General features: G+C 36.1%; 1 protein-coding gene across 2 annotated transcripts in view; it reads left to right on the forward strand.

Annotated features, from left to right (window-relative positions):
* DECR1 (2,4-dienoyl-CoA reductase 1) overlaps nucleotides 1-7,205 on the forward strand; it is a 44,547-nt gene extending 37,342 nt beyond the window's left edge. The window contains exons 7-10 of one of the 2 annotated variants that reach the window (XM_064267890.1): nucleotides 3,610-3,682; nucleotides 6,284-6,430; nucleotides 6,861-6,923; nucleotides 7,030-7,205. In XM_064267890.1, coding sequence (XP_064123960.1) covers nucleotides 3,610-3,682; nucleotides 6,284-6,430; nucleotides 6,861-6,923; nucleotides 7,030-7,089 — 343 coding nt within the window. In that variant the 3' untranslated portion in view covers nucleotides 7,090-7,205. Of the gene's footprint in view, nucleotides 1-3,609; nucleotides 3,683-6,283; nucleotides 6,431-6,860 lie in introns of both variants that reach the window. The other variant, XM_064267889.1, reaches the window with a different exon arrangement.
* Nucleotides 7,206-13,800: the final 6,595 nt, after the last annotated feature.

Raw genomic sequence — 13,800 nt, forward strand, 5'->3', positions numbered from 1 at the left:
ACATAATTTCATCTCTCTATTCCTGGTTGGTGCCCTGGTGGCACAGTGGTTAAAAGCTACAGTGAGCTGTGGCTGCTACCAAAAGGCCGGTAGTTCGAATCCATCAGCCGCTCCTGTAGGATCACTATGAGTTGGAATCGACTCGACAGCAGTGGGTTATTCCTGGGTTATGCTAGTGTTAGAATTTGCTTGTGATATTTTGCCCACCCTCAAGGCTCTCATCATATCACGTCTTCTTGGATGTTTTTTCTCATTTCATGAGACATAATTAATCATTCCTTACTCTGTGCACCCTTAAAGATTTGCTTAATTCAATCCAGTGAGAATGCAAGCACACTAATAAATGAATGTCATCCAATGTTGAAGATTCTAAATTGAACACAGCGTACCATTATAGCAGGGACACAGAGAAGGGCATGATAGAATTCTGTGGAACATATCATTAAAGCAAGCTCATGCACCTGACTTCTCCGTTAGAATGTCTCATTTATCTTTGTGTCCCCATTGCTCAGTGGGATCTGGTACAGAGCTGGTGCTCAATGTGTGTTGAATTGCAGTATTGTTAAATAAAAGATTTTGTCTAGTACTTTTAACATTTAAATGAATAACACACATTTGCTTGAGATAGAAAGAAGTGTTATATTGAAAAGTTGAATCTTAGTCTGAATAGAGATAATTACTTGTTTTGAAGGTGAGATATAAATTGGAGATAAGGGATTAGAACTTGATTATTTGGCCCCATTTGTACAATATCAATCTTTGTTTGGTGGGATGCTTGACTCTTGTTAGAGTTTTAAGTTTCATGTCCCTTAAGGACTATGATCCTGCACAGCTCTTTGTACCTCTGCATTGCACGTTGCACATAGTAGGTGCTCGATAAACGTATGTCTGCCTCTCCAGCCTGAACTCCCATCAGCTCTCTTCTCCTACTTTATGGTGCACAGTCACACTGAATAAGCTCTTGTAGATTCCCAAATACTGCCTGTTGTTTGTGCCTTTGTCCTTTATTCTTTACTCATACTGGCCCGTATGCCTAGGCTGTTCTCCTGTCTCTATCCCACCCTGTGTAACCCCCCATCCCCCTCTAGCAAACTTCTAATCCTTCTTTAAATGTCAGCTCAAATATCACCTCCTCAAGAAAGCCTTCTCTTATTCCTAGTAGACTTAGCTGCTTCTTCCTTCAAGCAGCTGTGGCACACATCTCACAATTCCCGGTATAGTAACTAGTTTATTAAACAACCAAGTTGACCTCTTTTGAGAGCAGGGACTGACTTTATTTGAGAGTGATCAACACTTACAGAGTGTTGGCATGTATTAAGTACATAAAAAACATGACTGAAAAGAGCAGCAATAATGGCTAACACATATTGAGTATATTGTGGTAGCATTTAAACATGCAGACTGTATGAGATGCATTCTTTATTGTATTATAGTTCTTCAGATTACAAAATGGTTTAAGAAGAGCTAGTAGACCATGCTAGCATTGCAACAAATTCATCCGGTGTACCTCCAGGCAGTTTTTCTTAGTAGGGGGCTCAGTTTTTTCACAGGATAATGTGAACTTCACTTATCTCAGTGATTTGGTTAAGACAAGAGGTTAATACTTCCCTGGCAATTCACAGTAGAAGCACTGTAAGTATATGCTTGGGGTAAGTATGGTGATGAATTCTGTCAAAAACATCACTCAGAGAAGCAATTTTTTATGAAGGCGTTGCCTTAAAGAGTTGCAGCCTACCCATTTCTCTAAAATGCATGCCAGAATTATGTCAGGTTCACAGATAGTACCTGGACTCCAAAAGACCTCTTTAAAGTTCTGAAAAGGAAAACCGTCACTTTGATGACTAAGATGCACCTGACACAAGCCAGTTTTCAGTTGCCTCACATGCATATGAAAGCTGGACAATGAAGAAAGAAGACAGAAGAAAAATTGTTGCATTTGAATTTTGATGTTGGCAAAGAATATTGAATATATCGTCTGGGTTGCCAGAAGAACAAACAAGTCAGTCTTAGAAGAAATACAACTAGAATGCTTCTTAGAAACCAGGATAGCGACATTTCATCTTGCTTACTTTGGACACGTTATCAGGAAAGACTAGTCGGTAGAGAACGACATCATGTTTGGTAAAGTAGAGGTTCAGTGAAAAAAAGGAAAACCCTCAATGAGATGAATTGACACAATAGCCTCAACAGTGGGCTGAAACATATAAAAGATCATGGTGATGGTGCAAGACCAGGCACTGTTTTGCTGTTTTGTTCTGCTATAACATAAGGTCTCCATCATTTGGAGCTGAGTTGATGACAACTAACAACAACATCATTCTTACCCCCTACTTACCCTTTAGAATTGCTTTTACCGAATTGGCCATGTTAATGGATATCTTACAGTTGTATAAAATGTGTCCCATTTATCTATTGTAAGAATACAGTATCTTAACCACATTACTGTATTATACGATTTCTCTCTTAAAAGTCTTCTAGAAAGAAATATTTTTCTGACTTTTGTATCAGAAACAGTTGTGCTTTTCCTGAGTAATTAGTTTACTTATTTTTTTATGGACATTGTGAATTGTGTAACTGATTAGTCTTCCCTTTTTTGCATAAGATCGTGGGAAGGATACAAATTTGTGATCCACCTGTTGTAATTATATGGAGCTTCACAGTACATTTAGTATTAGGTTTATTAGTGGCTTTGTTATATTTCCTTAGCCTCGTTTCTTTTTCTCTCTCTTACTTTCAAATTTGCATTATATGCTTTCTTTTAAGCTACTTCAAGTCATTTTTTGGAACTAGATGAAGAATATGTAGATATATATATACATGCCAATATAAATTCCTAAGATAAGTTTAGATAATAAAAGTTAAAAATACCAATCAAGGACTCAGACATTCCAATGATCTTGAAGATGGCCCAGGACTTGGCAACATTTTGTTCTGTTATACATAAGGGTGCCCTGAGCCGGAGCCAACGCAATGGAAACTAGCAACAAAAACACCATCAGGCATTTAAGACAGGTTGATTCAAGGCTCCATGTTTATATTTTGCATCCGTGTGTTTAACAAGATTTTATTAGATTCCTCTTTCCTTTCAAGCTCAGCTCAACAATTGCATTAAAGTCTAGTTTAACATGGATGTGGTTAATATTTTAAATCTCTGCAATCTGTCTCTTTAGTTAAAGCGCTTCTGATGTTGCAGACCTTTAATCCAACGAGCAAGGCTATAAGTAAAGTTATATCGGATTTTACAAATGCAGGACTGAAAACATGGGCGGAGGGGCATGAATCTCTCACCTTTTATGTTAATTAATAAATACTCTAAAAATGTATGATATTGGGTTTTGTGGTCCTAAAATGTAAATGGCAGGTCGTATAGCATAGTGGTTAAGGGGACAAATGCTGAATCTAGACCCCTTGAGTTTAACTCTGTATCCACATGACCCTGAACAAATGATTTAACCTCTGTGCACCTCCCTGTCTTTATATGTAACAGGGAATAATAATAGTACCTACATGTTGGAGTTGTAGTCTCTGGCATGTAGTAAGTACACAGTGACTGTAAGTATTTTTAACGTATGGTATAATATTTTTGAATCTGTTTTCTTTACCTTTTAGATCTCTTGCGTCTGAATGGGGTATATATGGAATGCGATTCAACGTAATTCAACCGGGGACTATAAAAACCAAAGTAAGTTTTACCTAGCTTATTATCACATTGTGAATGATTAAAAAACCAAACCAAACCCACTGCCATCGAGTCGATTCTGACTCATAGTGACTGTATAGGACAGAGTAGAACTGCCCCATAGAGTCTCCAAGGAGCACCTGGAGGATTCAAACTGCTGACCTCTTGGTTAGCAGCCCTAGCACTTTAACCACCACGCCACCAGGGTTTCTGTGAAGATTAAAGAATGCGATATTAATAGATGTATTCTGATTGTTTTATGAGGGACTTTTCTGGAATATCTGGGTTTGGAGCCCTGGTGGTGGGGAAGAGGGTTTTATCATTATTTCATATAAGAAACAAAGTTGTAGGCAGGACTGTGGCAGCCATGCAACTTCTTTTTTTTTTTTTTTATTAAACTTTCGATAAAGGTTTACAGAACAAACTAGTTTCTCATCAAACAGTTAGTACACACATTGTTCCATGACACTGGTTAACAACCCCACAGCATGTCAACACTCTCCCTTCTCAACCCTGGGTTCCCTATTACCCGCGCAACTTCCTACTAAGGTCAATTTCAGCATCTTAATTTTCTGGGATCCTTAATGCCATCAGTGTTGACATTTTGTCCAATTTGCTTCAATGATCTGTTATTGTCTTGTATTTCTTAATTTTGATCGTACTTTAAAGACTTTGACTGGCAGTCTTTTTTTTAAATCATGGAAATGTAATTCTATTTTTAGCTTAAGAGATATTCTGGAAATTTATACAGGTTTGGTCTTGTTATAGGTGGGTTTTCTTTAGCTCACGTCTGTGCCTTTTCACTTTCAAACACGCAATTATGCATGTCATCTAACTCCCACATCTCGCGATTAAAAACCCTTCTGATGGTGGCATGTGTTTCCCTCTAATAGGTAATCTTTATGGATACTCATTGCAACTCATAATTATCACCAACACTCTTGGAGGTATTGCTCAGCATGTCCACAGGTTCTCTGTTCTCTCACATTGCCCCCAAACAACTTTATTCTCATGCTTCTTTTGTTTTCATGTAAAGCAAGAATTTATAATCCAAACTGGGATCAGCTTTGAAGGCCCAGGTCAAGTTAGATAACTAAGGAACATTTGGGTTTTGGGTATTAAATATTACCTGGCATATTATATATTAACAGGGAAATGGCTGTATTAGTTTATTTAGCAGTTTAGAGGGGTGGAAAATGGAAAGAAAAATTACTCGAATGAGTGAAATTTGCTTGAATATCTTATTTGTCTGATACGTCAATAGTATAACCAATTAGAGTCTAATAAAATTAGTGAAAAATAACTGACAAACATGTATTCATGATTTAGGGTGGCACTGTGCTAAAACTATCTGAAAAGAAGTCCATAGTCATAGACGCTTCTTTCTAGGACCTTAATATCTCGGAGGGAGTCCCTGGGTGGTTCTAATGGTAAACGCACTCAGCTGCTAACCATGGGTTTGGGGGTTTGAGTCTACCCAGAGGTGGTGACTCAGAAGAAAGTCCTGCTGATTTACTTCTAAAAAATCAGCTACTGAAAACCCTGTGGAGCACAGTTCTACTCTGACTCACATGGGGTTTTCATGAGTTGAAATCAACTTGATGGCAGTTGGTTTTCTGGTGACATCTAGGAAGGATCACTTAACTAGTGTGCTCAAAGATACTGAGAAAGATAGAAAAACATTTGAGACAAAGTGCTTGTCATCAAGGAGCTTATGGCCTAGTAGTAGAGATATGACTTGTACACAAATAACTAATAAGTGGTTTTAGTGAAATTAAAAACAAAAAACAGAAGCACAGAGGCTCTCTAGCAACTACTGATACAATCAAGATTGGGGGCGGTTGTTACCCTTTGTCTCTGTTGCTTTATACTTGTTCAGGGAGAATGGGAAGTCTCATGAGGGGCCTCCTGAGTGCTTGCTCTATCTCAATTCTGTGTTCCTGAGAAAAATTGTCACCTAGACTTCAAGGCACTACTATAGAAAAGGCCAATCACTTTTATTAATCAGTATACATCCATTCTTCATCTGGGTTTGTTCCTTCACATCATGAAGATGAAAATTGTGTGGTAAATTTTAGGTATGGTTTTTCTGTCTCTAGGAGTTACTTGAATTTGATATTTTACATGTTTTCTTCCTTTCCCATTATTTTTGGAGAAAGGAGAAGGAAAAGAACCCTCTCCTAAATTTTCCTTTTTAGTCATTTTTTTTGGTTTACTAAATGAATTAACAACAGCACCACTACCTCCACCACCTTGAACATGTATGTATTTCAGAGTACTTTCACATGACTTTTTTTGTTTGATGACTACAACAATTTTGTGAGCTCAGACAGATATCTTCATTTTATGGATGAAGAAACTAAGATAAAAATGTAACATTTTTTCCAGCTTTTTTTTTTTTAAGTCAAAGTTAGGTAAAATGACTTCTTTTGGGCTAAAGCAAATGGAAGAATTTGGGAAAATTCTGTTACTTACAAGGCCTAAAGTATGAACAGACTACCATGGTATTATTTCAGTTTTCGTAAATTCATTTCTTAAGTAAGAGAGGGGTTGCATTAAAAAAATACAAACTTACTCTTTTTTCTCATTTTCTTAATTTCTAAGGGTGCCTTTAGCCGTCTTGACCCAACTGGAGCCTTCGAGAAAAAAGTGATTGACAACATTCCCTGTGGTCGGCTAGGAACTCCGGAGGAAATGGCAAACCTTGCTGCTTTCCTTTGTAGTGATTATGCTTCTTGGATAAATGGAGCAGTAAGCATTGTTGTTTTTCTTGACTTTTTGAGGGGCGCAGGCTGGGGGCCAGGGACATATTGTTGAACTAGTCCTGACAATGCTGAATGAAAGTATAATTTAAAATATTTATTTAACTGTAAATAATATAAAAATATTATATATATTGTTTAGCCTGTGAAATTAATTCATTGACAAATTAATTTTATTGCGTGCAGATTGCCACGGTAGACATGCCTTTAAGTTGGTCTTAAAGATTGGGTAGAATGAGAGTGTGTGGAGATGGTGGAAAGAATTCTAAACAAAAGTAAATCAATTTAGGTTTAATCATCAGTTTTGTCTTTTAAATTTGGGCTTTGATTGAAAGTGCAAGGAGATATCCCATCGTTAGGATGGGAGAATGGCAAATGGTTTATTTCAGAGTCTTTAATATATATATGTATATTTTCAGGTTATTAGATTCGATGGTGGAGAGGCAGCGCTTATTTCTGGGCAACAGAACCATCTGAGGGCGGTAACACCATTTTGTGTATATAACATAATGTTGGCAGCCAGGATACTAAGCTTTAAAAACATGTGAGAACCACATTAAATAGACTTTTTTTGTGTGTGTGTGTTAGGTCACCAAGGAGCAGTGGGACACAATAGAAGGACTGATCAGGAAGACAAAAGGATCGTAGGACCACCCTGGTGTTCATTCTCGGTTTGAAAAGAAGTCGGTGAATAGAAACGATCCAAACGGTCTCTAATCTTTTAAGTTTTTTCAAGTCTAATAAATTGTCAATTAACAAACATATATTGAGTGTGCATTATGTGCCAGGCCCAGTCGTAGACATTGTGTATTCAGAGATAAAGATGGGATATTGTCCCTTTAAGGAATTTGAAAAAGAGAGAGGATGGATGAGGGTTTTGATAGAGGTAAAAATGTTTGGAAGCATAGATAAGGGAAGAGATATTTGGGAAAATCAGGAGAAATTTCATGGAAGAAGTAGCATTTGAGTTACGTATTAAACCATGCTTATGGTTGTGGGACCAAAAAGAAATAAATCAGTGAATCTCCACTAAATTTATGGACTCTCCCTTTCCAGTTTATTTCTTTTTCATTGAGCTTGTGAGTGATCTTTGGCTAGCTCAATATTAATATCAATATTAATTCAAACATAAAATATTTACCAGTACCTATTTTGTAGCTAGGTATTTTATTTGGTACTGAGGATAAAAAATAATAATCTCTTGGCTTTGCCCTCTTAAAACTCATTATCTAGCAGGATAGACAGACCTATAGATAATTATTTATGATACAGTGCGATAAATATTACCTTAGTGGTGTTGAGTGTAGAAGAGGAAGTAATTCATTCTGTCTCTAGAGTTAGGGAAAGTGATTCCTGGGCGATAGCATTTCATCTCCGCATTAAAAACATAGAGAAGAGGAATATAGCTTATAAGATATTTTTATGTATAATTTAATTCCATTTCATATTTGCTCTTACTAATTCATCGTGCTGAGAATCAAATCATAAGAAAACCAAACTCTCAAGTGTACATAACTTTAATTTTGAGCCTATATTAAAAAAAAAAAACAAAAAGCCTGATTTGCTTTTGTCAAAATCACTCATCACATGCTCACTGGACTATCTCTATTATCCAAATTATCAAGAGAGGTGACTGGCTTCCATCTTACCTCCTCTGAGCTGACCTTCAAGGGAATACAGTTTTCTTATTTGAATTTATGTACTATAAGCCCCATAGGGAAACCCTTATTTATGTTGACAGGTAATTGTGTATATAAATAACATTTATTACATTTAATTGTACACATAAATGGGTAAAGTTAAATTTTTGGAATAAGTAACCTTGTCATTTCCAATTATACTGGCTTTCATTGGACATTTTATGTTATATCCACATTATCTTAGTGCAGGTACCCAGTCTCCGTTTTACCTGTTAACACCAGCCCTCACTTCCTCTCACTCAGCTATGCCTTTTTTTTTTTAGTTATTAATATCTCATGGCATAAAGAAAAAATGCCTGTAGTTGTATGACCCTGGACAAGTGCCATCCTTTCAGGGTTATAGTATCTGGCTCGCCTGATTTTTATGAGGATTAGGTAGGCCCTGGGTGGCACAAACAGTTAACACACTGGGCTGCTAACTGAAAGATCGGAGGTTTGCTTCCACCCAGAGGTACCTTGAAAGAAAGGCCTGAAAAATCAACCACTGAAAACTCTATGGAGCACAGTTCTACTCCGACACACATGAGGTCACCGTGAGTTGGAGTCATCGGCAGCTATCAATAACAAAATAAGCAAGATGAAACAAGGAAACACTTCATAAAATGGAAAACATACAAATGAAAGATGGAGCCCTCCTGTCTTTTTTCTACTCCTTCATTTTTAGGACATGGCTATCGAGGAAAAACGTGAGAATACAAAAGAACAGGAAAAAAACAATGAACTAACCCCCCAAAGACCACTTCTGTTAACAGTTCGATATATTTCAACTTTCGATTTTGTTATTTTTAGTGAGTTGTATGCATAATTTGCATAACAAGTACTACTGCCGTGAAGCTCTGAAGCTCACTTCCCACAGCAACTGTTTTCAACTATTTTTCTTCTGGTATTAATGCTTCTGTTTTTAAAAACAACATACTTATTTTGCTGTTTCTTTGATTATATTCAATTTGAGAAGCTTTGTTGACTTCCTTCCATGAATGATAAAGGTTTAGCTCTTCTGTTCCATTTGTATTCTCACTCTCCACCTCCCACCAAACCTACGTGGACAATATACACTCTTTTTTTTTTTTTTTAAGTCTACCAGTATATTTCTATTTTTAGTTAAATTAATACACAATATTTACATTTTGATAACTTCATAAATATTATTTTTTCCTGATGTTTTCTCAACCTCTCCACTCCCAGTTTTTTAATCATAAAAAAAACAGTCGAGATTATATTAGAAATCAGATCCTGTTTTTTATAAATATGATTTTTAGTATTCCATTATTTATATGCATCCTAACTTATTTAAATCTTTATTCTAGGCATTAAAAAAAAAAAAAAAGGCATTAGACTGTTTTTATTTCTCAGTGTTATAAATAAAACTGATGAACAATGTTCAGAAAACATTTTTAGTATTTGTTATCTTTTCCTCATGATAAATTTATGGACGTTGTATTGTTAATCAAAGGCAATGAGGCTTGGTATACATTTCCAAATTGTTGTTCAAAAGAATTGTATGGGTTTAAACTCCCGTGAGCAGTGTGTGGCAGTGCCAATTTCAACAAGTACCTGCTAACACAGGGTGTTCTCATTTAAAAACTATTTATCAACTGTATAAGTAACAAATGATGACTTTTCCAACAATGTTTATTTGATTATTAGTTAGATTGAATTTGCAATTTTCCTGCTTGTCTTTTTACATACTGGTGTCTTAATGGGATATTAAAAAAAAAAAAAAAGGATTGGTAAGTTTAAATATAATTTTTTTTCCTGTTAATCATTGTTTAGAGTTTGTTTCCTTACTGTATGTTTTTATGAATGATGTATGAGGAAGCAAAGCATGCAATCATGGCAAAAAGGATCAAAAAAGAGAAATTATGGGGATAACAACGGATAGAAAAATCATCCGGAGTCTGAGAGATAAACAAGCATTATTGACAGATAATCGCTATACTTTATGACAAACCACCTTTGGGCTGTAACCACATTAATGTTTTACCTTAAGAATTATTATGCTGTTACTCTACTTGTTGTTATTAGGTGCTGTTGAGTTGGTTCCTAATCGTAGCCACCCTGTGTACAACAGAATGAAACACCGCCGGCCCCGTGCCAGCCTCACAATCATTGTTATGTTTGAGCCCATTATTGCAGCCACTGTGTCAGTCCATCTCTGTTTAGTACCTCCTTTAAGTCCTGCATTTCTTGCACTAATGGAAGAGTTAATACTCAGTTAAATTAAGGTAAGGGTTATTGGTAACAGTGTCACAATTAATATGTAAAAATGCAACACCTCCAGGAAATGTCTTAGGTGTGGAGCAGCAGCTGTTTCCTTATTCTTGTGGCAAACGAAAGCAGCAAGAATTTAAATGACTTTAAGTAGCAGAATTTTAGAGCCGGGAAAGCCTTAAGCCAGTAGAACTCTTTTCCAGCAGGCTTTCAATGGCTGATTTTTAGAAGTAAATCACCAGGCCTTCTGCAGTACCTTTGGGTGGACTTGAACGTCCAAACTTTCAGTTACCAGCCAAGCATGTTAACCATTTATACCACCCAGGAAATCTGGAAAAGCCTTAGAAGACACTAATTCTCAACCCCTTTATTTTATAGATGAGGAAATGGAGGGCCAAGGAAGATAAGATGACTTGCCCAAGGTCACACAGCTAGTCAAGCTTAGAACTAGAGTTTACGTGTCTCTGGATTGGATGGATTTCTTGGGATCATAACTTAAACAGAGACAATAGCAGGACCTTTATGAGGTACAGTTATATTTCAAAGGCCTTCAAGGGGAAAAAAAAAAAGTCCATTAATTTTTAAGCTTTAATTAAGTATGACATTAAAAGTGCACACATAATAATCACTAAATGAACTCACCCATGTAACCATCACCCAGGCCAAGAAACAGAATAGCACCAGGAATCTAGAAGCTCCCCCTATACTCCCCATCACAACTCCTTCCCTCCTTCCTAAAACTAACCACTGTCTTCACCTCTGACCCCATAGTTTTTGCTGCTTTCGAAATTTATGTAAATAGTCACACAACGTGTATCCTACTTCTGGCTCCCCCCCCCCCCCCGGGTAACAACTGTTTATGCATTCTCATTTCTATATTTTATTTGACTGTGTGAATATAATTCTGCTATTGGTGGACATTTAGGTTGTTTCTAGTGACTATGACAGATACAATGCTGATGTGAACATTTTTGTTCTTTTGTTGAAGATATATACACATTTCTCTGTTAGGCTGATAATATTAAGAAGTGAAATTGCTAGGCTATAAGGTGTGCATGTATTTAAATTTATTAGATATTGCCAAATGGCTTTCCCAAGCGTTTACAATTTAACCTCCCACCAAGCAGTATGTGTTTCCTTTGTGCCACTTCTTCACTAGTACCCAGCACTCTTTGCTGTGTGCCATCATCGGGCATTCTAAATGTCTTTAATTTTAGCTTTTCTGATGAGCGTATGGTAGTTATCTCTTTTGTTTTTATTTACATTTCTCCTTATTACTAATAAATTAGTTACATTTTATATTTGTCAGACTTTTAGAAATCCTTCATTTGTGAAATACCTCTTCAACTTTCTTACATTTTTTTTTACTGGGTTATAGTTTTTAAATGGATTTTAGCAGTAATATTTATGTATTTTGGATGCATGCCTTATCCGTTGCAAGCTAGGCTGGATTTTTCAATTTCTTATGAACAGAAGTTCTTCATTTTAAGAACCAAGTTTTAAAATACTTTTTTCCATTTATCATTGATTGTTAAGAGATCTTTCCGTACATGAGGGTCGTGAAGATATGCTCCTGCATTACTGTCTACATACATTCGTATTTAGATCAGTAGAGCCCAGGAATGAACTGTGTGGTATGGTGTGAGGTGGGTGTTGTACTAGTCACCTTACATTTGCCCCTTTCAGACTAATTTTCTACTCTTTTCCCTGTGTCCTGCCCTGGGAGGCAGACCCAGCACTTATATGTAAATGTGTCTGATTTAGCTGAGTTATAGGCCTGGCACTAGATTCATGACCATTATTACTGTCAGCCCTGTAGGAAGCCTCTTGAGAAACACTCCCATCACACTTCCTTTTTTGTTTTCCTTTCTTCTTCCATGCTGTCATTGTATGAGTGCCAAACCTGATGTAGAGTTTGTGCATATATTGTAGTGAACAGCTATTTTTCTACAGACAAAAGGTAGGAAAATTCTGTAGGTTCCTCCTATTCCTTTGGAGGTCTTCCTTGAAGAAATATTTGGACAAAAAATTCCAATATCTAGACTTTTGTAAAATTCCTTTGTAAATCTTAATGTCAGAGGCACCCCTTAATCCAATGAGGAATTCAGTAATTCACTGAGTCAGGTTTGCATTTATTTAGGTTTCTTAGACTATAATTTGAGCATCTTACCTGTCCACCTGGATTAATCACAGAATACATGTCAGCTGACATTTTGTAGAAAAAACGAGAATACAAGAGATGAAGGTTATTTTCCTCTTTATTTATTCTTAGTTAAATTCAGCCTAAGGTCAGTGCTTCCATTTACACACTAGAGGCAAAGCCTATCTACCACTAACTTACATTATTTGGTTCATTTTACTTTTTGGCAGGTCTCCTTTCCTGTTCATTCTTGGGGGAAAGAGATAACTCAAAAAAATTTCTTTGAATTGAGAAAATCAATGTTGAATTTATAGAATGGGAGCATTCAAGCTGATTCCAGAATCATCATCAACTCTTTGGCAGTAACTTTGTAGATTTCACTCGGACACATCTCTCATGGCTCCCTACTTCAGAATCTGAGAGCACCACCATTACATGTCAGCTATAACCAGTATAGAATATTCTACCTACAAATACATGAAATTGTGACTTAGTGTGGGTCAGAAGAATGTTTTAGCCTTCCTTGCTAGATAAGATAAATGATTACATTAGCATTTCTCTTCAGATAAAATTTTCAACTCATTTGAAACTATTTGCAGAGAGAAATAGATTATTTTGAATGCTGATCTCAATATGAAATATAGAATCCACAAAAGTACTGATGATATAACATTCAACAATCAGGATGCTATGAATTGTACATTAAAATTCAATTATGTAGTAAAAAATAGAATTGTTATAGCTAGAAAAAAATATTTTCAGAGGCAGCAGATACCCTGGGTGGAAATGAATAGTACTACATAGAAAGAAAATCCAGGAAGTTTGCAAATTAGACACCAGGAAACTCGGTATTTTAAATTTAATCAGAGAATACACAGAATATGATGTAAAAACTGCAGTTTGCTAGAATAATTTTAATCAGCAACACGTGAAAACAGTTTAGAAAATGGATTAAGGTCATCACTTCTGACAGTTAGCTTATTGGAAATACAGATGTAGAATCAGACAGATTTAAGTATCAAGCCTGATGCTGCCCTTCCTGACCACCACATCAACTTGAACCAATAGCTTGGTATAAATTCAAGCAGGAGACATGTTGTTGATTAATAAACTAAATCTTTTCTAGTGAAACTATTAACTTCATAGAGCCACAATGAACTATTTATTGATATTTCAGTGAATATTTTAGATGTAAAAGCACATTCCTCCTAATAATTGGAAACCGCTTAAGGATATTTTGTGGGACAGTCCTCAAATTGTCTGAAATAAGAATGCTTGGCCTGCTATGTATAATTCTCCTATTCAATG

This window comes from Loxodonta africana, chromosome 14 (assembly GCF_030014295.1).
Source record: "Loxodonta africana isolate mLoxAfr1 chromosome 14, mLoxAfr1.hap2, whole genome shotgun sequence".
Classification (NCBI taxonomy): Eukaryota; Metazoa; Chordata; class Mammalia; order Proboscidea; family Elephantidae; genus Loxodonta; species Loxodonta africana.